The 24,984-nt window shown below is 40.2% G+C and overlaps 1 protein-coding gene across 1 annotated transcript in view; it reads right to left on the bottom strand.

The window, feature by feature from the left end:
* Nucleotides 1-24,984, bottom strand: part of BRWD1 (bromodomain and WD repeat domain containing 1) — a gene marked incomplete in the record, with an annotated part of 1,309,461 nt that overhangs the window by 1,212,952 nt on the left and 71,525 nt on the right. The window contains 3 exon segments of the mRNA XM_053705925.1: nt 20,510-20,670; nt 20,750-20,848; nt 21,540-21,690. Coding sequence (XP_053561900.1) covers nt 20,510-20,670; nt 20,750-20,848; nt 21,540-21,690 — 411 coding nt within the window.

Raw genomic sequence — 24,984 nt, 5'->3', positions numbered from 1 at the left:
TAGATGGCAGGAGTGATTCTCTGCCCATTGGATTATCTTGGTTACTTCCTTCATCGCTAGGGAACTCTTTGTTCCCCCCTGATGATTGATGTACGCAACAGTCGTTATGTTGTCCGACTGAAATCTTATGAACCTGGCTTCCCGCTAGCTGAGGCCAAGCCAGGAGCGCATTGAATATAGCTCTTAGTTCCAAAATGTTTATCGGGAGAAGCGACTCTTCCCGCGACCATAGGCCCTGAGCTTTCAGGGAGTCCCAGACCGCGCCCCACCCCAAGAGGCTGGCGTCGGTCGTGACGATGACCCACTCCGGTCTGCGGAAACTCATTCCCTGAGACAGGTGATCCTGGGTCAACCACCAGAGAAGTGAGTCCCTGGTTACCTGATCTACTTGAATTTGGGGAGACAAGTCTGTATAGTCTCCATTCCACTGATTGAGCATGCATAGCTGTAATGGTCTTAAATGAATTCGAGCAAAAGGAACCACATCCATTGCTGCGACCATTAGTCCTATTACTTCCATGCATTGAGCTATGGAGGGTTGAGGAATAGAATGAAGAACTCGACAAGCTTTTAGAAGCTTTGCCTTTCTGACTTCTGTGAGAAAGATCTTCATTTCCACAGAATCTATTATTGTTCCCAGAAAAGGAACCCTTGTGGACGGTGACAGTGAACTTTTTTCTATGTTCACCTTCCACCCGTGAGATCTGAGAAAGGCCAACACAATGTCTGTATGAGCCCTCGCTTTGGAAAGGGACGACGCTTGGATTAGGATGTCGTCTAGATAAGGTGCTACAGCGATGCCCCTCGGCCTTAGGACCGCTAGAAGGGACCCTAGCACCTTTGTGAAAATTCTGGGAGCGGTGGCTAAACCGAATGGAAGAGCCACAAACTGGTAATGTTTGTCCAGAAAGGCGAACCTCAGGAACCGATGATGAGATTTGTGGATTGGGATATGAAGATACGCATCCTTTAGATCCACGGTAGTCAAAAATTGACCCTGCTGGATTGTCGGTAAGATTGTCCAAATGGTTTCCATCTTGAAGGATGGAACTCTGAGGAACTTGTTTAATATCTTTAAATCCAGAATTGGCCTGAAAGTTCCCTCTTTTTTGGGAACCACAAACAGGTTTGAGTAAAAACCTAGAACTTGTTCCCCGGAGGGGACTGGGTTTATCACTCCCATCTTTGATAGGTCTCTTACACAATGTAAGAATGCCTGTTTCTTTATCTGGTCTGAAGATAAGCGAGACAGGTGGAACCTTCCCTTTGGAGGAAGTCCCTTGAATTCTAACAGGTATCCCTTGGAAACTATCTCTAGTGCCCAGGGATCCAGAACATCTCTTGCCCAAGCCTGAGCGAAGAGAGATAGTCTGCCCCCTACCAGATCCGGTCCCGGATCGGGGGCTACCCCTTCATGCTGTCTTGGTAGCAGCAGCAGGTTTCTTGGTTTGTTTACCCTTGTTCCAGCCTTGCATGGGCTTCCAAGCGGGTTTGGGCTGGGCCGCGTTACCTTCTTGTCTAGCGGCAGTGGAGTTATTAGCCGGTCCGTTCCTGAAATTGCGAAAGGAACGAAAATTAGACTTGTTCTTAGCCTTAAAAGGCCTATCCTGTGGGAGGGCATGGCCCTTACCCCCAGTGATGTCTGAAATAATTTCCTTCAATTCCGGCCCAAAAAGGGTCTTACCCTTGAAAGGAGTATTCAGTAACTTAGTCTTGGACGACACATCTGCCGACCAGGATTTTAGCCAAAGCGCCCTCCGCGCTACTATAGCAAAACCTGAGTTTTTCGCCGCCAATTTCGTTATTTGAAAGGCGGCATCCAATATAAAGGAATTAGCTAACTTTAATGCGTGAATTCTGTCCATGACTTCTTCATAGGAAGTCTCTTTCTGGAGCGACCTTTCTAGTTCTTCGAATCAAAAGGACGCCGCTGAAGTGACAGTAATAACACACGTAGCTGGTTGAAGGATGAACCCTTGCTGAACAAAAATCTTTTTAAGCAATCCTTCCAATTTTTTATCCATAGGATCTTTGAAAGCGCAGCTGTCCTCTATAGGAATAGTTGTGCGCTTCGCTAGTGTTGAAACAGCTCCCTCAACCTTCGGGACCGTTTGCCATGCGTCCCTTCTAGGGTCTACTATGGGAAACATTTTCTTAAATATAGGAGGTGGGGCAAAGGGTACACCTGGCTTCTCCCACTCCTTTTCCACTATGTTCGCTACCCTCTTAGGTATTGGAAAAGCGTCGTCGTGCACTGGGACCTCTAAAAATTTGTCCAATTTGCACAACTTCTCTGGTACTACCATGGAATCACAGTCATCCAGAGTAGCTAATACCTCCTTAAGCAAAGCGCGGAGATGTTCTAGTTTAAACTTAAATGCCACTAGATCAGGTTCTGCCTGTTGAGAAATTTTTCCTGAATCTGAAATTTCACCCTCAGACAGCCCTTCCCTTACAGCCAATTCCGATTGATGCGAGGGTAAAATAGATAAGGCATCGTCAGCGTCTGATTGTTCATCCTTTTTATCTGTATTTAAAACTGAACAATCACGCTTTCTCTGAAAAGCTGGTAGTTTGGATAAAAGATTTGCTATAGAATTATCCACTACTACTGATAATTGTTGCATAGAAATAAGCACTGGCGCGCTAGGTGTCGCCTGCGCGGGCAAAGCTGGTGTAGACACAGAAGGAGAGGATGTAGAGCTATCCCCACTACCTTCATTAGATAAATCATCTTGGGCAACATTATGAAAAATAACAGAGCTGTCCTGATTTTGTTTGGACGCTATGGCGCAATTATCACAAACACTCGAAGGGGGAACCACATTTGTCTCTATACACACAGAACATAGGTTATCTGATGGAACAGACATGTTAAACAGATTTAGGCAGGCAAACAATGCAATAAAAACGATTTTAAACAAAAACGTTACTGTCTCTTTAAATAATAAAATGACATTTATTTCTGAATGTTCAAAAAACTATGAAGGCAATATCCGATTTTTCTGAAATTTGGACCCCAGTGTCTTAATGCTTAGAAAGTATTGCACAGCAAATATGGAGACTCTAGCTCTTAAAACAAGCAAACCGGAGCTAATTGTTGGATTTAACCGTTTTTATACACTACAATCTCTGCTACAGTCTTGTTGCAGCTTTTTACCTTCCTTAGGGGTCACCATTCACAGAAAAAAGCCTTTTGGAGTCACTTTCTGAACCACAGGACCCTCTCACATGAATCTGCATGCATTGCCTTGTAAATCAACTGTGCAGCTGAAGCACCAAAATGAGGCTTCCTCCCTCAGCACACTAGAGTGAAGGGGCCTTCCTGACTAGATTTAGGTGTCTAAAACAAGCCAGATCAATAAAAAACGTTCAGAGCGGCAAGGAGAATGACTGGGGGCGGAGCCAGAGGGGGAGCTATATGGACAGCTCTTGCTGTGTGCTCTCCTTGCCTTTCCCTGTGGGGGAGAATATTTCCGACAAGTAATGGATGACGCCATGGACCGGACACACCAATGTTGGAGAAAGATAATCTGGATTTTGACACCATATCAGCAGACCAAGATTTAAGTCATAAGGCTCTCCTGCAAGGACTGCCAAAGAAATGTTTGATATTAATCTTCATAATTAGGGTTGCACCGATACCGATACTAGTATCGGTACCGATACCAAGTATTTGCATTAGTACTTGTACTCGTGCAAATGTACCGATACTTAAACCGATACCTCCACTTCCTACCAATATGCTATCTTGTGGCGTTTTTTTCAAACTGCATGTTCCCATTTTATTTTAAACTGGAGTGGAGACTAAACTAAAAATTGTTTACTACTGTTCTGCCAATACAAATTTCTTTTATTTGTATTATTGTAGGAGAGGTCACTGTACCTCGTTCAGACAAACCCCTGAAGTACTGGGCAGTTAATAAAAAGATTAACAGCTCTGGCTAAAATGGGCCAAAAATATCTTTCAGCCCCATGCAGTAGTGTGGAAAGTGAAAGACTGTTCAACTTAGAGCCGAACCTCCAAACAAATGTCAGATTGATTTTATATAACAGTCCTACAACCCAATTGCATCACCCCTTTAAATTTAATATTTTATTGTAATATTTTTTATTTATAAACATGTTCAGTTAACTTTGTGACAAATAAAACTGTTATTTCATAATGTCTTTTGAATTACAATCCTCTATAATTATAAAGAAGGAATCTTAAATAATTATTATTATTACTGTTTTGTGCTTGGTAAAATGTCACAACATTAAAAAAAAAAAAAAAAAAAGTATTGGTAATTGGTATCGGCGAGTATTTGAAAACAAGTATCGGTACTTGTACTCGGTCATAAAAAAACAGAATTTATGCTTACCTGATAAATTACTTTCTCCAACGGTGTGTCCGGTCCACGGCGTCATCCTTACTTGTGGGATATTCTCCTCCCCAACAGGAAATGGCAAAGAGCCCAGCAAAGCTGGCCATATAGTCCCTCCCAGGCTCCGCCTATCCCAGTCATTCGACCGACGGACAGGAGGAAATATATATAGGAGAAACCATATGGTAACGTGGTGACTGTAGTTAGAGAAAATAATTCCTCAGACCTGATTAAAAAACCAGGGCGGGCCGTGGACCGGACACACCGTTGGAGAAAGTAATTTATCAGGTAAGCATAAATTCTGTTTTCTCCAACATAGGTGTGTCCGGTCCACGGCGTCATCCTTACTTGTGGGAACCAATACCAAAGCTTTAGGACACGGATGAAGGGAGGGAGCAAATCAGGTCACCTAAACGGAAGGCACCACGGCTTGCAAAACCTTTCTCCCAAAAATAGCCTCCGAAGAAGCAAAAGTATAAAATTTGTAAAATTTGGCCAAAGAGTGCAGTGAAGACCAAGTCGCTGCCTTACATATCTGGTCAACAGGAGCCTCGTTCTTGAAGGCCCATGTGGAAGCCACAGCCCTAGTGGAGTGAGCTGTGATACTTTCAGGAGGCTGCCGTCCGGCAGTCTCAAAAGCCAATCTGATAATGCTTTTAAGCCAAAAGGAAAGAGAGGTAGAAGTTGCTTTTTTACCTCTCCTTTTACCAGAATAAACAACAAACAAGGAAGATGTTTGTCTGAAATCTTTTGTAGCCTCTAAATAGAATTTTAGAGCACGGACTACGTCCAAATTGTGTAACAAACGTTCCTTCTTTGAAACTGGATTCGGTCATAAAGAAGGTACAACTATCTCCTGGTTAATATTTTTGTTGGAAACAACCTTCGGAAGAAAACCAGGCTCAGTACGCAAAACCACCTTATCTGCATGGACCAGATAGGGCGGAGAACACTGCAGAGCAGATAACTCAGAAACTCTTCTAGCAGAAGAAATTGCAACCAAAAACAAAACTTTCCACGATAATAACTTAATATCTACGGAATGTAAGGGTTCAAACGGAACCCCTTGAAGAACTGAAAGAACTAGATTAAGACTCCAGGGAGGAGTCAAAGGTCTGTAAACAGGCTTGATTCTAACCAGAGCCTGAACAAACGCTTAAACGTCTGGCACAGCTGCCAGCCTTTTGTGAAGTAAAACAGATAAAGCAGAGATCTGTCCCTTCAGAGAACTTGCAGAAAATCCTTTCTCCAAACCTTCTTGTAGAAAGGAAAGAATCTTAGGAATTTTTATCTTGTTCCATGGGAATCCTTTAGATTCACACCAACAGATATATATTTTCCATATTTTATGGTAAATTTTTCTAGTTACAGGCTTTCTAGCCTGAATAAGAGTACCTATTACAGAATCTGAAAACCCACGCTTTGAAAGAATCAAGCGTTCAATCTCCAAGCAGTCAGTTGGAGGGAAACCAGATTCGGATGTACAAATGGACCCTGAACAAGAAGGTCCTGTCTCAAAGGTAGCTTCCATGGTGGAGCCGATGACATATTCACCAGGTCTGCATACCAAGTCCTGCGTGGCCACGCAGGAACTATCAAGATCACCGAAGCCCTCTCCTGATTGATCCTAGCTACCAGCCTGGGAATGAGAGGAAACGGTGGGAATACATAAGCTAGGTTGAAGATCCAAGGTGCTACTATTGTATCCACTAGAGTCGCCTTGGGATCCCTGGATTTGGACCCGTAACAAGGGACCTTGACGAGAGGCCATCAGATCCATGTCTGGAATGCCCCATAATTGAGTTATTTGGGCAAAGATTTCCGGATGGAGTTCCCACTCCCCCGGATGCTCCTCCATCACCAGGGAACTCCTTGTTCCCCCCTGATGGTTGATATATGCAACAGTCGTCATGTTGTCTGATTGACACCTTATGAATTTGGCCTTTGCTAGTCGAGGCCAAGCCTTGAGAGCATTGAATATCGCTCTCAGTTCCAGAACGTTTATCGGGAGAAGAGAGTCTTCCCGAGACCATAGACCCTGAGCTTTCAGGGGTTCCCAGACCGCGCCCCAGCCCACCAGACTGGCGTCGGTCGTGACAATGACCCACTCTGGTCTGCGGAAGCTCATTCCCTGTGACAGGTTGTCCAGGGTCAGCCACCAACGGAGTGAATCTCTGGTCCTATGATCTACTTGGATCGTCGGAGACAAGTCTGTATAATCCCCATTCCACTGTCTGAGCATGCACAGTTGTAATGGTCTTAGATGAATTTGTGCAAAAGGAACTATGTCCATTGCCGCAACCATCAAACCTATTACTTCCATGCACTGCACTATGGAAGGAAGATGAACAGAATAAAGTACCTGACAAGAGCTTAGAAGTTTGATTTTCTGGCCTCTGTCAGAAAAATCTTAATTTCTAAGGAAACTATATTGTTCCCAAGAAGGGAACTCTTGTTGACGGGAACAGAGAACTCTTTCCTATGTTCACTTTCCACCTGTGAGATCTGAGAAAGGCTAGGACAATGTCCGTATGAGCCCTTGCTTTAGACAGAGACGACACTTGAATCAGGATGTCGTCCAAGTAAGGTACTACTGCAATGCCCCTTGGTCTTAGCACCGCTAGAAGGGACCCTAGTACCCTTGTGAAGATCCTTGGAGCAGTGGCTAATCCGAATGGAAGTGCCACAAACTGGTAATGCTTGTCCAGAAAGGCGAACCTTAGGAACCGAAGATGTTCCTTGTGGATAGGAATATGTAGGTACGCATCCTTTAAATCCACCATGGTCATGAATTGACCTTCCTGGATGGTAGGAAGGATCGTTCGAATGGTTTCCATTTTGAACGATGAAACCCTTAGAAACTTGTTTAGAATCTTGAGATCTAAAATTGGTCTGAATGTTCCCTCTTTTTTGGGAACTATGAACAGGTTGGAGTAAAAACCCCATCCCTTGTTCTCCTAATGGAACAGGATGAATCACTCCCATTCTTGACAGGTCTTCTACACAATGTAAGAATGCCTGTCCTTTTATTTGGTTTGAAGATAATTGAGACCTGTGGAACCTTCCCCTTGGGGGTAGTTCCCTGAATTCCAGGAGATAACCTTGAGAAACTATTTCTAGCGCCCAAGGATCCTGAATATCTCTTGCCCAAGCCTGAGCAAAGAGAGAAAGTCCGCCCCCCACCAGATCCGGTCCCGGATCGGGGGCCAACACTTCATGCTGTTTTGGTAGCAGTGGCAGGTTTCTTGGCCTGCTTACCCTTGTTCCAGCCTTGCATCGGTCTCCAGGCTGGCTTGGTTTAAGAAGTATTACCCCCTTACTTAGAGGATGTAGAATTTGAGGCTGGTCCGTTTCTGCGAAAGGGACGAAAATTTGGCTTATTTTTAGCCTTAAAAGACCTATCCTGAGGAAGGGCGTGGCCCTTTCCCCCAGTGATGTCTGAAATAATCTCTTTCAAGTCAGGGCCAAACAGTGTTTTACCCTTGAAAGAGATGTTAAGCAATTTGGTCTTGGAGGACACATCCGCTGACCAAGACTTTAGCCAAAGCGCTCTGCGCGCCATGATAGCAAACCCTGAATTATTCGCCGCTAATCTAGCTAATTGCAAAGCGGCATCTAAAATAAAAGAGTTAGCCAAATTAAGTGCTTGAACTCTGTCCATAACCTCCTCATACGAAGATTCTTTATTGAGCGACTTTTCTAGTTCTTCGAACCAGAAACACGCAGATGTAGTGACAGGAACAATGCATGAAATTGGTTGTAGAAGGTAACCTTGCTGAACAAACATCTTTTTAAGCAAACCCTCTAACTTTTTATCCATAGGATCTTGAAAACACATCTATCTTCTATAGGAATAGTAGTGCGTTTGTTTAGAGTAGAAACCGCCCCCTCGACCTTGGGGACTGTCTGCCATAAGTCCTTTCTGGGGTCGACTATAGGAAATAATTTCTTAAATATAGGGGGAGGAACAAAAGGTATGCCGGGCCTTTCCCACTCCTTATTTACTAAGTCCTCCACCCGCTTGGGTATAGGAAAAGCATCAGGGGACACCGGAACCTCTAGGATGTCCATCTTACATAATTTCTTTGGAATTACCAAATTGTCACAATCATCCAGAGTAGATAATACCTCCTTAAGTAGTGCGTGGAGATGTTCTAATTTAAATTTAAATGTTACAACATCAGGTTCAGCTTGTTGAGAAATTTTCCCTGAATCTGAAATTTCTCCCTCAGACAAAACCTCCCTCCTGGCCCCTTCAGATTGGTGTGAGGGCATGTCAGAACAGTTATCATCAGCGTCCTCTTGCTCTTCAGTGTTTAAAACAGAGCAATCGCGCTTTCTCTGATAAGTAGGCATTTTGGATAAAATGTTTGCAATAGAATTATCCATTACAGCCGTTAATTGTTGCATGGTAATAAGAATTGGCGCACTAGATGTACTAGGGGCCTCTTGTGTGGGCAAAACTGGTGTAGACACAGAAGGGGGTGATGCAGTACCATGCTTACTCCCCTCATTTGAGGAATCATCATGGGCAATATCATTATCTATGGCATTATTGTCCCTACTTTGTTTGGACACTATGACACAATTATCACATATATATAAATGGGGAGAAACCTTGGCTTTCATACATATAGAACATCGTTATCTGATGGTTCAGACATGTTAAACAGGCTTAAACTTGTCAACAAAGCACAAAAAACGTTTTACAATAAAACCGTTACTGTCACTTTAAATTTTAAACTGGACACACTTTATTACTGAATATGTGAAAAAGTATGAAGGAATTGTTCAAAATTCACCAAAATTTCACCACAGTATCTTAAAGCCTTAAAAGTATTGCACACCAAATGTGAAAGCTTTAACCCTTAAAATAACGGAACCGGAGCCGTTTTTACATTTAACCCCTATACAGTCCCAGGTATCTGCTTTGCTGAGACCCAACCAAGCCCAGAGGGGAATACGATACCAAATGATGCCTTCTATAAGCTTTTTCAGTGGTTCTTAGCTCCTCACACATGCATCTGCATGCCTTGCTTTCCAAAAACAACTGTGCATTAGTGGCGCGAAAATGAGGCTCTGCCTATGACTAGAAAAGGCCCCCAGTGAAAAAGGTGTCCAATACAGTGCCTGCCGTTTTTTTAAAACAATCCCCAAGATTATAATAACTATTAATAGTTATAATCTGCCAAATATGCTTAGTAAAGTAATCGTTTTAGCCCAGAAAAATGTCTACCAGTTTTTTTAAGCCCTAATGAAGCCCTTTATTCTTATACTAAACTAAGAAAATGGCTTACCGGTTCCCATAGGGAAAATGACAGCTTCCAGCATTACCAAGTCTTGTTAGAAATGTGTCATACCTCAAGCAGCAAAAGTCTGCTCACTGTTTCCCCCAACTGAAGTTAATTCATCTCAACAGTCCTGTGTGGAAACAGCCATCGATTTTAGTAACGGTTGCTAAAATCATTTTCCTCTTACAAACAGAAATCTTCATCTCTTTTCTGTTTCAGAGTAAATAGTACATACCAGCACTATTTTAAAATAACAAACTCTTGATTGAAGAATAAAACTACATTTAAACACCAAAAAAACTCTTAGCCATCTCCGTGGAGATGTTGCCTGTGCAACGGCAAAGAGAATGACTGGGGTAGGCGGAGCCTGGGAGGGACTATATGGCCAGCTTTGCTGGGCTCTTTGCCATTTCCTGTTGGGGAGGAGAATATCCCACAAGTAAGGATGACGCCGTGGACCGGACACACCTATGTTGGAGAAAATGGTATCGGTGCAACCCTATTCATAATATCAAATACAGCATCACAAACAAATGGCCCTTGTTTGAGAAGACTCTAATTTCATATCTAAAGGATCATTAAAATAAGTACCGTATTCAAATGGAACAGTAGTACATTTAGCCAGAGAGGAAATAGCCTCATCAAACTTGGGAACCGATTCCTACAAATCAATATTAGCAGCAGATAGAGGATATAACTTTTTAAACCTTGCACAAGGATTAAATTAAATTACATGGCTTAGATCATTCCCTAGAAATCATGTCAGAGATAACAGGAATAGGAAAAACCTCAGGGATATAAAAATAATTAAAACCAATTACAAAGCTTATCATCAGAAAGCTTAGGATCTTTAACCCCTAAAGTAATTAAGGCTTCCTTTAAAAGAGAATGAATATGTTAAACTTTAAACAAAAAAACTAAATTTATGCTTACCTGATATATTTATTTCTAGACACGGTGAGTCCACGAAATCAATTACTGTTGGGAATATCACTCCTGGCCAGCAGGAGAAGGCAAAGGGCACCAGAACAAAGCTGTTAAGTATCACTTACCTTCCGACAACCCCCAGTCATTCGACCAAAGGAAAATGGAGAAAAAGGAAATAACAGAAGGTGCAGAGGTGCGTGAGGTTAAATTAAAAAATAACGGTCTTAAATTAAAAGGGCAGGCCGTATACTCACCGTGTCTAGAAAAAATACATTTATCAGGTAAGCATAAATTTTGTTTTCTCTTAAGACTTGGTGAGTCCACGGAATCATCAATAACTGTTGAGAATCAATACCCAAGCTAGAGGACACCGAAGATTAGGGAGGGACAAGACAGGTAACCTAAACAGAAGGCACCACTGCTTGAAGAACCTTTCTCCCCAAAGAACCTCAGCCGAGGCAAAAGGATCCAATTTGATGTGGACAGGGTATTCAGAGAAGACCAAGTTGCAGCCATGCATAAACCGTTCCAGAGAAGCTTTGAAGACCCAAGAAAAAAAAAAAAAAAGACAGCCCTAGTGGAAAGAGATGTTATTCTCTCAGGAGACCGCTGCCCAGCAGTCTCATAAGCAAACCAATTATACTTCTCAACCAGAAAGGAGAAGTAGCAGCAGAAGCTTTCTGACCTTTACATTTCCCAAACAAAGAAACAGGGCAGAAGACTAGCGAAAAAAACGGATGAGAAAGCCAGAGCTTTTTTTTTTAACCTGTGTTCAAATCCACAACCTCCTGTTTCAGGAGCGGTGGAGCTAACCACTACACCACATCTCCCTGAAAAAAGAAAAAAAAATTGAAAGCAGGCACAACCTCCAAGTTGTGTAACAAACGTTCCTCAGAAAAGGAACTATGACAAAGAGAAGAAACAATTTCCTGATTAAAACTTCCTTCTGAAACCACTTTAGGAACATAGAACAAAGAACAAAGAACCGCCTCATCGGCATGAAAAATAAGATGAGGCAAATCACACTGCAAACTTGAGAGATCCGACACTCTCCGAGCAGAAGAGAAAGCAATAAGAAAACCTTCCAAGATAACTTAATATCTATGGAAAGCAATGGATCAACTGAGCTCATTGCATTAAGCACAAAGTTAAGGCTCCCAGGAGGAGCAACAGATTTAAAAACACAGGCCTGACAAAAAAAAAAATTGCATATTTTGCACGTCCGCCAAATGCTTATGTAGCAAAAAAGAAATGCAGAAATATTGACCCTTTCCTGTAGAAAAGAAAATTCTAATAATCCTGACCCTACCTTCAAGAGAAGCCCTGGATTTAGACCAATAAAGATATTAACGCCATATCTTATGGAAAATCTTTCCGTTAACAGGCTTGTAAGCCTGAATCAGGGTCACAACAACCAACTCAGGAAAACCACGCTTAGAGAGAACTAAGCATTCAATCTCCAAGCAGACAACTTTAAAGAAACGAAATTTGTATGAGAGAAGGGACCCTTAACATAAAAGGTCCTTACTCAAAGGCAGTCTCCAAGGTGGAAGAGATGACATTTCCTCTAGGTTTGCATACCATTCCCTGCGAGGCCACACAGGGACAATTAGAAATACCGACACTCTCTCCGGTTTGAAACGAGCAAAGACTTGTGGAAGGAGGACAAATGGAGGAAACAGGTATGCTAGCCTGAAAACACAAGGAACCGCCAGAGCATCTATCAAAGTGGCCTGAGGATCTCTTTCAATCCGTACCTTTGCAATTTGCCGAGATTCCATCAGATCCAACTCCAGAACCCCTATTTCAGGGTTAAGTTGGAGTACACCTCTGGAAGAGTTCCCACTCCCCAGGATGCAACCCAGTTGTCCACTCGTGGAATGTGGATGACAGACAATTGAAAGCTTTCGCCTACTGAACAATCCAAGTCACCTCCTACAAGGTTAAGGAACTCTGAGTTCCTCCCTGGTGGTTGATGTAAACCATTGAGGTGGTATTGTCCAACTGGAACCAAGCTAAGGACAACTGAGGCCAAGCCATCAGAGTGCTGTAAAATGCTCTCAACTCCAAGATGTTAAAGAGGAGAGCAGACACTTCTGTGCCGTAAACAGGACCCAGACATTTTCCCAGCCCAGCAGGTTGGCGTGCGTGGTCACATCACCCAGGAATGTCTCTAGAAGCATGCGCCCTGACGAGTGGAATAATCTGACGAGTGGAATAATCTATTTCTATATATAATGTTTCACCACATTATGGAACACTACCTCTGAGAGGTATAAAATCAGTTTTAAGCACCTTATTTGTAGACACGGAGATAAGGAATTTTGTAAATATATTTTAGATAAGTACGGATATATTGGTAAACTTACCTGAACCACTATATGTTGCTAATTAACCTATTTTAGATTGAATTATTTTTGCTTTTCTGTTTTGATAAGGTTATATATGAATATATAATTTATATTTTACATCACATACCTTATATGATAATCCACTCCATATATTATTTTTATAGGTGCACAACCATATAATATGAGTCCAGTATAGATTATATTTATCAGATATATAGAGGTTTTTACCCCTGATATAGAGTATCCATCCCCATAGCTTTCATGAGCCGCTTTAAAAATCCTAAGTCTGGGGTAACTAACCAACCAAAACGCATCGCGTCATATTCTCACACCCCTTTGCAGAGTTTCGGATTCCTGATTGCACAAGTTGTGGGTGTATGCCATAGGTGATTTTGGCAACCTTGTAGCTGAATACCCATTGTTTACTTGCGGTCATATGTTATACCGCTCCTTGCAATCTCTAACCTTGTCATCTGTGATATGAGGGGGGGTGCTATTTTCCCATGGGTCTTATACGAGAGGAATTCTTGTTTACATAACACACTGTGATTATACTACTTGCAGCGTGTACATTAAGTAAAGTGTATATGAATAGTGGAGATAATGGTATAATCTCAGTGTTCGAATTTACACCCCATAAGTTACCACCTCATTACTTGCAAACGTTAATTCTTATTAGTATTGTACCCATGCAGGGTTAATAATTTACTGGAGATATGAGCAATCATAATTTCTTAGTTTTAGGAGTATCACATATAAAAATAAAGATGAGGGGGGCGTGTCCGGGTGGCGGCCATACTAAGTCGCATTAATAAGAGCTCCTAATTGAACTCTCACTACCCAGCTGTTTTTTGAGATATACATACAGTTTTGGGTAGACAATCTTTGATCATTGGACAGAGGAAGTGATTCTGAAACGTCTGATACCCATGGAGCCAGATTTATGACTGTCAGACACAACCCGGACCACAATAATATCAGGCGGCGGCATAGTGCTGCGATTTTTAGCTTCTATCCCCCCGCAAACCAAGCCACGTAACTTAATTTACTAGCTGCCGTAACAGAGAGATCACTCAACATGGAGGTGCCGGATAAAATATTGCAAGTTTTACTGTTAAAATTAGAAACCAAACTAGATGCCGGTATGTTAGACCTCATAGCACTGGCACGGAGCACAAGAGGTGATACGCAGACAGCCCTCTGGCCTACCTCAGATACACACATGATCCCACAGCAAAGACCTACGAAATCTAGCCCTGTAGTTACCACCACAGGGACGTCATCCATCTGCTCAAACCCAGAGGAGAAAAAGGAATCTTCCCGCTATATCAGCTCACCTGCTGGGGATATCAGAGTCCAAGATCCTGACCACCCAAGGCCTGCGTCGCGGCTCATTGTGGAGCCGATTGCGCATCATCTGTCTGTGGCGCCGGGTCGGGGGAGAGCGGCCGACTCTCTTGGCCCGGGTATAGCAAAGCATGGCTTTCCACATGAGGTGCGACTGCAGGAGGAAGCGCAGATGCGAGCCCAAGTTTTACTTATCACATGGCAATGGATGCAGAGAAGTGGGCTCTCCTTCAGTGTCATTATACCGGTGACAGTGGAGCAATTTCACAGAAGAGGCATAGGATGAGACATAATGGGACAGTAAATTGCTAATGGGGCCTTGAATATCCTTTCCCTACACACGTTTCAGTTATATTGGGGAGTAGATGTGACAGCCCAAGGAGTACTATAATCTTTTTGATTTAACGATAAATGTTATTGATCCCAGATATGAATAGGACATTATATAAATATGTGTTTAATTGTTATTCTCAGCTATGTGGTAGTTTAATGTACAGAGAGACGCTGGGGGAAAGTTTACAAGTCTATTACAGGAGCACTATACACCTTTTTAATTGTCTACTAGCTTCAATCATTCACCCTCTCAAACTGATATTATTCAGCACATCTATAATTTTAGTGACCACTAGAAAGATGACACCTAAGCCCCTGGTTTCTTCGTAGAGATATAACATTGGTATAACGCTAACCCTCGAGTGGGAATTTTTATGTAAGAAAGCTTATACCTGCATCATCACACTGATTTTGGAAGCGAATAGCCTCATATTTTCTGGGTTCTGTTGTGTTTGTATCACTAGTCACAAGATGTTTAGCAACAAGTCTACAATACCTATCTCTTATTAAGCTAAGTTAATATACAAACTCTGACGCTTCAATCTATTCAGTATATTCATATGTAGTCCTGAGGTCATGTTATTTTACTAAACAACTATATGCGTGGCTATATGATGTAGATACAGTCAAATTATAAACTTCACTTTGCACCTTCAAGAGACTGCAATTGTTCCCTAAGATCCCAATGGCAGTTTTAGATCTAGTTTAATATAACTCAAAATACTAATACTATACGTTATATGATTTCAGAAGGTTTGTGTACTTATTTTTATATTCACCTGGCTGAATTTATCTCGGCGGTATTAATCCGCCACCTTTCCTCTAGGAAGTTTGTTATATGATTATAAAGTATTGTACCTGCCATATTATTTACCACTATTCTAAGTATTCCAGTTTAAATTATCTTTCTACTAGGTAGTCCATTCTTGTAAAGAGGTACATCAGTAATTCTGAAAACATAAAAAACCTTTAAGGTAAAAAAAAAAAAAAAAAAAAAAAAAAAAAATAAAGATGAAAACTCTTAACTTGAACCAAACATTCATAAACTCCAAAATGTATTTATGTAATAGGGGGGTCATATATCGTTTTATTACTTGATTACCTTCCTAATAAATTCTATTATTAACCCTTGCTAGCCTCTCATTGAAACAAGTGCTATATCAAAAATTCATATACCACTTGTCATTATAGGAACACCCAGTAATTGTTGGATTCGTTCATGCCTTTTGGCATGACACAATCCAACCTGAAAATCCACTTAGTTTCTTGTTGAAGCAGCTGCTTTTCACAGTCTCCTCCCCCGATGCCCGTCTTTAATTTTTCCAGGCCCCAACACCTTAAGGCTCTTGTATCACCATTATGATGTTGCAGAAAATGCCTCGCAACACTTGTGATTTTCTTATTTTTCGCAACATCATTTTTTGCTGTTCTGATATTACTCAAATGTTCTGTAATTCTGGTGACCAGTGACCTTGTAGTCATGCCAACATAGAAGAAATTACAACTACAGGAAATACAATAAATATCATTGGTACTTTTACAATTAATGTATTCATTAATGAACCAAGTTTTATTGAACCTATCGGTCATTGTCGTTTTCTTTACCATATGCCTGCATACTTTACATGAGCCACACTAAACTGAGCCTTCGTATAATGTTTTTTTATTGGCGTTTCTATTAAAGTTACTTCTTGTTAGGTAATCCCTTATGTTTCTAGATCTCCTAAATGTAAACATAGGATTCTCTGTAATTAGGGTATTTAACTGATCATCTGCTTTTAACACTTGCCAATGTTTGCAAAAAATATTTTGAATCTGAGCACTTTCAGGGGAGTATAAACCTAATAGGGGTTAGTTGTAACATTTGTTTTTGGTTTTAACAACTCACTTCTATCCCTCTTTAAGGCCTTTTGGTACACCCGAGCTAGGGACTTGCATGAGTCATCCTGTGAGACTAGCGTCCGTATTCACAATCTCCCAGGATGGTCTCAAAGACGTCCCTTGGGACAGGTGATCTGGACAGACCTACCAGGAGAGCGATTCTCTCTAAAGGCTGTCCAGAGAAATCTGTTGAGACAGATCTGAATGATTTCCGTTCCACTGTCTCAGCATGCCCAGCTTAAGAGGTCTGAGATGGAATCTGGCAAAGGGGATGATGTCCATGCAGGACACCATGACCCCAATTACCTCTGAGGAAGCGATTGTGAAACTTGACCTTAATAGGGGGAGTTTGCTCCTTTATTTTTTATTGTGCTCCACTTTGGTTGCTTAAAATTGTTGAATAATAGCCTTTTCTCACAATTATAATCAATTCATTGGTCACACAGCCACTTTTGGGCTTCATAACATACTTATAACATTTACCGTTAAAAATATTTTATCTGGGTAAGCAAATGGTGCTACCCCTACCATTATCAGTACCGTAAAAAAGAAGATAAGGAGAAAAAAATAAGTTTAAATTGTATATGTAATAGCACAGGTTGGATGGCAGTTCTTTTTAGTATAACTGGTAGCATTACCTAATTCTAAACAACCTGAGCCGGTATGCAAATTGGTATTTAAGTTAGATTATACTTGGCAACACAGTATCTAAGAACTTCAGACAACTTTAGCATATCCAGCAAATAACTTGCATACTAGATTTATTACATTTGTAGTACTGTTTTTCTATATTTTTTTTGTTAGTAATGCACAAAGGATAAAATCAAAAACGATAAAAATATTCCATCTTCTTACTTACGATTAGAAATTGTTAACAAGGGGGCTTAGCACTTTCCAGATTATTTTACCTGTATACCAGGGGCCTTGTTCGACAAAGCATTATCTATCCAGCGGCCACCGGAAAAAAAAAAAATTATATATATATATAATTATATTATATTATATTAGATATTATATATTATATTATATATTATATTATATATTATATTATAATATAATATAATATATATATATTTTTTTTTTAAATGTATTAATAAAAATTAAACTTTAAATCACTCTTAGACGTTTTCCTTATAATCCATTCAATTGTGTTTAGAGGCATTTCATTCTTGCTCATCCCAACTTAGGGATGTTGTTCTAATATCCTTTAGGTCTATCGTGGTCATAAATTGTCCTTCCTGGACTAAAGGAAGAATGGACCTTGTCTCCCTCTTGAACAAGGGGACAGACAGGAATTTGTTTAAACACTTTAGGTCCAGAATTGGACGAAAAGTACCCTCCTTCTTTGGGACCACAAACAGGTTTGAGTAGTATCTCAGACCTCTCTCTGCTGGAAGTACCGATACAATGACACCCAGGGCGGAGAGATCCATCAAACACCCTAGAAAAGCCTCGTAGACTTTATCTAATTTAGGAATACAAGGTTCCTCATGTAATTTAGGTTCTGGAACCTCTAAAGTAGCCAAAACTTAATTTATCAGAAAGCATAAGCGTCCAATCCTAAATCTAAAGTCTGGTTCCTCTGCAGCTGGAGGCTTAGAGGCAGCAGATTCCGACCCGGAAAGAGCATCCTCTGAAGTATGAGAGGCGTCTTCATCATCGGATAGTCTTGAATCAGATAAATCCAATAATCTAGTAGATGACCCCTTGGAAGGATAGCAATATTTATCCTTTCTCTTGCGCTTAGCAGGGCAAGGTAAAGCACTAAAGCCGCAGAGACTGCCGTCTGTAACTGTTCAGTAAAGGGGCCCCTCCAGATGGAGGAATAGTAGTGCTACGGGAAGCTGCATGTGTATTAGGAGATAACTGTAGGGTGCGCACCTCACAAGACGGATACTCCTCAGAGGTAGAAGGCTCAGTAGTACTAAACATATTAGCTTTCTTTGATAATTAACTTTATCAAGGCATGTGGAACATAATTTAGCAGGCGGGTATACCGTGGCCTCCTGACAATATAGATAGGCATTAGATTTAGGTAAAGAGGGAGTATCCTCTAACGTATCAGAGTCCTCCATGGCTTGCGCTTATAAATAGGACTATAGACAAATATAAATGGCACCTTTATACCCCCAATGGCTGCGGCATTCACCACCTCCTATGACCCAGGCCCAAGAGAGAAACCGCTTCGTCTACAGACAACCGCACGGTCGGGAAGAAGAGAATCAATGTGACCACACCTGGTCACATGGTACGCCATGCAGGACCTCCCCTGCACCACTAAAAGGGTGCCAAGCCTAACAGGCTGCACAGCGCTCCAAAATGAAAGTAAAACCTGTACGTTCCAACATCTGCCTGAGCCTCATCTCACACATGTCACAGCATAAACAAAATATTTAAAATATAAGATTAATCCCTCCTGTTCAATAATCCCCTTCCAGAGACATTAACCTTTGATTCCATTTAGATAAAAGGAGTCACACTGTGACCCTGTCTTCTTGCGTTATCAAATGCGTATAAAAAAATGAAACTATCTTACCGGAATCTATGCCGTGGAACAGAAACACAGCCTCTAAAATTTGACAGTCTTGTAGCATCGCTCCTGACATGGACTTAAGAGATAGAAGCAGGCAGTGAAACTCGTCAACACTGATTGCTTAGGAGCTGTTTAAGAGTCTGGATGGGTTCGCAGAAAGACTCTCCCTGCATCTCCAGACCTTAACATTCGTCAATGCTCGCACTGAGAGGCTGACAAGACTACCTAAAACTCCAGGCCCATTCCGAAGGGTACTACCCTTCATAAGGAACTACTCCGTATCTTCTGACAACCTCCTGTGGCGAAAGGCAAAGAATGACTGGGGGGAGAGGGGAGTGGGGGAGGTATTTAAGCCTTTGGCTGGGGTGTCTTTGCCTCCTCCTGGTGGCCAGGTTCAGTAATTCCCACAAGTAAGGAATGAAACCGTTGACTCTCCTCATATTAAGAAGGAAATACATATTTTATAAACAGACTATAATAACTACAAATACAACAAAAACTCAAGAAAGGTATTTAAATTTATGTCGTTTAGATGCCTGGCTTATGTATGGTTACAGTAACCATACCAGGACAACAAAAAGTGTTTTAATATTAGTGGGAGATTATTTTAAAATAGGGTGGCAATTATTAAAGAATAAGCTCATCTAAAATGATGCACATTGTTGAGGTTATGTAATTTGATGTTTCAATGTCAAGAGCAGTGATCTTGCCTATACAGACATCCCACTGCTGCAATATTATTGATCAACCATGTTAGGCAAGTATCAACAAAATGGTTATGGGTAGGGCTATGGCTAGGTTTAAAATCCCATGGCTAAAGAGGGGCAAATACTGCATTGAACATTTTTTTGGAGTTTGAATTTTTTGAAGAAATGTCACCTGTGACGCCGATGCGCCTACCACATTGCTGTTGCCCTTAAATGTCCAAGACAACACAGTGTATGGCAAAATCGCAAACACAGTTTGAAAACATTAGTGAACCTCAAACAAAAGATAAAATGTTCCATCAGTATTCTTACATCACACAAGAACAATGTGAAGGACTCATTCACCGACCTTTGTGGATACAGAGGAGCACAAACATACAACTCTAATATATTCAGATGAACAATCACACAATCTTTACACAGAAGTCATATACATGTATGCTAATATCACATTTAAAATTACATATACTTGCATACATCATACATATACTCAAACATACATTGCTAGGTTTGCATTGCATAATGAGATTAATCTTACACAAATCACACTACAGAAATATCAAAAGACATGCTCATGCCACTGTCATTCAGCTGCAGCATCATTTAAAACTTAAGCAGCAGACATACCAACACCAAGTAAGCACAGCCTAACTTGACAGTCAGTCATACCATAGGTGCCAGTGCAGTCAACATAAAATATAGAAATACCTTTTAAAAAAGACAAAAATACATACAAATTAGATTCCTTTTCAAAATACTAACAGAAACTTACAGTAAAAATCCTTTTACCAGTGCGGTCAAATGCAACACAGTAAACAGCAGACAGGTGACCAAGGATTCGCCTGTGCATCTTTATGTGTTGATAAAGGTTTCCGGGAAATGCAGATGTAAAACGGACAGTTCCAGTGAGGTGTTTCCCATAATGAACATCCACTATAACATAACACAAAAGGGTACATTAAGGCACTATAACACTTAGCCATCTACTAGTAATAAGGTAAAGTCAACATACCGACATTTGGTGGCCCAATAGAATTAACTGGCATTTCAGGTGGTCTTCCTCTGTGTAGTGCTGCAAATCTCTCCTTCCTCCATGTACCATTCTTGCGTTCTAAATAGGTTAAGGCTAGTTACAACTTATTTTAAATTGCACAATATATAACAAGAAACTAAACAAGACATTTATTGGTTTTATCTCATTCTATTTATTAACCGTTGAGATTCTCCTACTTAAAGACCGATAGACAGAAACGGACCGCTCCCTCTTTACTACTTTAAAGGCTCAAGAATACAGGACCCTTTATACCCCCATAAAAGTGGTTCATCTTAGAGGACTCAGACACAACATAAAAAAGGCAAAATTAATCAATCCGGGTTATTAACTAGAAGCCAAGACGCAGAAATGTATTTCTGGTTCTCTTGACTCTCCCAGTATATACCACGAAAAATGTGCAAAAAACAGATATTTACTTGAACTTAGCAGAATGTAATAATTGTTTCCAAATTGTGCTGAGGTGAACATCCAACATATAGTGGAGCTATACATACTAATTATTTTGTCATTATGAAGCACATAATATGGCAAAGTTCACTGAAAGTGCTTGAAAGAAAGTGGTTAACAATTCTTGGATATAGACTTCTTTAATGGTTGTGTTGGCAAAGATGTTGACAGGGGAACAAATAGAACCATTAAAAGGATCAAGGTATGATGTAGTTACTGGGTTTGGAGGCTTCTATGGAAACGGGGAAATTTTGACTTAAAATAGGCAGCACAAAAGGAAAAAATAAATAAACACACACACCTTTCAGTGTCCGCAGTAAAGTCTGATTCCCAGAAGACAGGACAAAACTTGTTTTAGAAGTATTGGGTGAAGAGGTTTTGTCAAGAAGAGAAGCCATGTGTTGGCATATTTGTAGTAAATGGTCAGTAGTGACATGTTTGTTCATCAAAACCTAAAGTAGATAAAAAAAAAAAAAATATATATATATATATATATACACACTTATCTGGCATATTAAATTATATTTTATTATATTTTATGAATCTGTTAATAGACTGTGCATTAATACCAGCAACCATCTTTTGAAGCCACCTCATGTTTCAAATACTAATCTACTGGATATTGTTTAAATAAACATGACAACTATGGATTCCACACAAGTAGTTCTGACTAATCACAAAAATGTAACACCCCCCCCCCCCCGGCCATATTTCTTCCATTATATCAGTATTTGTCGTATTATTCCCAAATGAGACCAGGACTCAAAGCTAAGCTAAAGAAAAGGGGTAATAACCACTCTATATATCTCGTATATATATCAACATAAAGAGGAATGGTTGTAGTAATTGTTTCTAAAGGTGCCACACCCCCTCACCCAAAAAAAAAAAAAATAGAACTATTTGGACCCCTTTCCCATAAAATGTATGCTTATGTACAAAGCAGAGCTTTAATCCCTTCCGCTGTTCCACTCAGTCATAGATATCTATGGTCAAGTAGATGGAGAAAAGCAAGAAAGAAAGAAAGAGAGGCAAAATAAGTGCAAGACAAGTATTGCCTCCAACTGTACAAAAGAAAGGGTGGGGGTTTGTGAACTCATGAAAGAAATTAATTTATTAGATAAGCATAAATGTAGTTTTCTCTTTCATAAGATGGTGAGAGTCCACTGACATCACATGTAGGATTTAAACCCAAACAGTGAAGTCCACAACCAACCATGTAATATAACAGTTAAGCCAGGCACACACACCATAGTGGTAAATTTGTGAAAGCATGTAATGATGACCAAGTAGCTGCCTTGCATATCTGTTCTATGGAAGCCACATTACTGAAGGCCCAAGAAGGGACAACTTCTCTAGTTGAATGAGCAGTATTGAGGGAGGAGGGAGTCTTACCTGCAACCAGGTATGCCTTATAAATATGCTTTGTCAGACAAGCAACTAAGCTAAATGCTGTATCTTATGACCCTTGCAAAGTACAAAAAAATTGATAAACATAGCTTCAAGATAGAATTTTAAGGCTTTCACAAAATCCATGTTGTGAAAAAGTCACTCCTTAGAACTCTTAGGAGCTGAGAATAAAGAAGGAACCACAAATTTAGTTGATAGTATCTGTAGATACTACCTTTGTCCTGATGCAAAATAAATGGAAGGGCTTGAAGGACCCTCAAAACCAGATTAAGATTTCACAGAGTTGTTACTGGTCAAATAACCAGTCTAATTCTGATTAAGGCCTGAACAGAAAGTTTCAATATCTTCTTATATAAGATGGATAAGGCCAAAATCTGACTCCAACTGGCTGATAAAACTGTACTACAAAAACTTTAGATTTTAAAATAATTCCCTTATTAGCACACCAGAACAAAAAGGTTTTGGAAACCTTATGATATTTAGATATGTATATTATAATATATCTATAGAGCATGCCAGACTTTCTATGTGTTGCAGTAATTTCATTTTGTAATTTTCCCTATGAGTTTTGCACCAAGGCTTGTCTGGGGTTAACTGCCTGAGTCCCTGACAGCTTTGCAACTTTCTGTGAGTGCTGGCAAGCAACCAGGGCTGTGAGTTTTGCAGGGTCATAAGATGTGTTCCCAGTCTGATTTAAGAGTGCAGTCAATTTGTGTGTTTTGTATGTGTCTAGAGAAATTACAAAGGGCCTATTAATCCTTGTTTGTATATTCGTATGTTTGGTTGAAGGCATGCATTGTGTGGCTGTAGGTTAGGGACCCAGGGGAAAAAAAAAAAAAAAAAAAAAAAAAGACCTTGATGTGGTCCTGGGCTTATCACCATTTGGCCAAATGCTGTAACTAACTTCCATTCTGCTTTTAATCTAGCTGTGTGCTTCCAAGAGAAAAGACTTTCTATATGTTGTAATTTTCACTATGGGCTTTGCACTCAGGTTAACTGCCCGAGTCTCTAAAAGCTTTCTGTGAATGTTGGTGAGCTGTCAGTTTTGCAGGGATGTGTACCCAGTCTGTTTTGAGAGTGCATTCCATTACTACTGTGTTTTGTATAGATATATAGACACACACACAGTATGTGTGATATAGACAGGCGAGAGAGAAATAATAATAAAAAAAAAAAAAAAAAAAACCACGCTATCTTCTTGCTTATTTACAAAATTTTGTTGTATTTAATTTTAAGATAAAGACACGTTATATACCACAACAGTTAAATCTGTAATGCATGTTTAAACCATAATACCATAAATAAAAAAAAAACAGGTTAATAAACCTCAAGGAGTATATAATAAGTTTTGAAGTTCTAGAGCAGTGTTAATTTGGTTGCCGAAACATTTTCGACAGTTTTCGTCAGCTGCTGGTTTTTCGTGACGAATACTAAAATGATAACTAAATAAAGACTAAGGTAATAGGACGAAAACTATGACGAAAATCCATTGCAATTTTTGTCAACAGACAAACGCGATGAAAAACATAATTTATGTAAGTACTTACCAAATAAATTCATTTATTTCATATTGGCAAAAGTCCATGAGCTAGTGACGAATGAAATATACAATCCTACCAGGAGGGGCAAAGTTTCCCCAAACCTCAAAATGCCTATAAATACACCCCTCACCACACCCACAATTCAGTTTAATGAATAGCCAAGAAGTGGGGTGATAAAGAAAGGAGTAAAAAGCATCAACAAAGGAATTGGAATAATTGTGCTTTATACAAAAAAATTATAACCACCATAAAAAGGGTGGGCCTCATGGACTCTTGCCAATATGAAAAATGAATTTATCAGGTAAGTTCTTACATAAATTATGTTTTCTTTCATGTAATTGGAGGGAGTCCATGAGCTAGTGATGTATGGGATAGCAATACCCAAGATGTGGAACTCCACGCAAGAGTCACTAGAGAGGGAGGGATAAAAAATAAAAGACAGCCAATTCCGCTGAAAAAAATTAATCCACAACCCAAATCATAAGTTTAATTTTATAAACGAAAAGAATAAACTTAAATTATAAGCAGAAGAATCAAACTGAAACAGCTGCTGAAGAACTTTTCTACCAAAAACTGCTTCTGAAGAAGCAAAATTATCAAAATGGTAGAATTTAGTAAATGTATGCAAAGAAGACCAAGTTGCTACTTTGCAAATCTGATCAACTGAAGCTTCATTCTTAAAAGCCCAGGAAGTGGAAACTGACCTATTAGAATGAGCTGTAATTCTCTGAGGCGGGGATTTACCAGACTCCAAATAAGCTTGATGAATCAAAAGCTTTAACCAAGATGCCAAAGAAA

Source organism: Bombina bombina, chromosome 3, assembly GCF_027579735.1.
Source record: "Bombina bombina isolate aBomBom1 chromosome 3, aBomBom1.pri, whole genome shotgun sequence".
NCBI classification, from domain to species: Eukaryota; Metazoa; Chordata; class Amphibia; order Anura; family Bombinatoridae; genus Bombina; species Bombina bombina.
The sequence above is the reverse complement of the archived record's forward strand: the minus strand, read 5'-3'. Positions and strand labels throughout refer to the sequence as shown.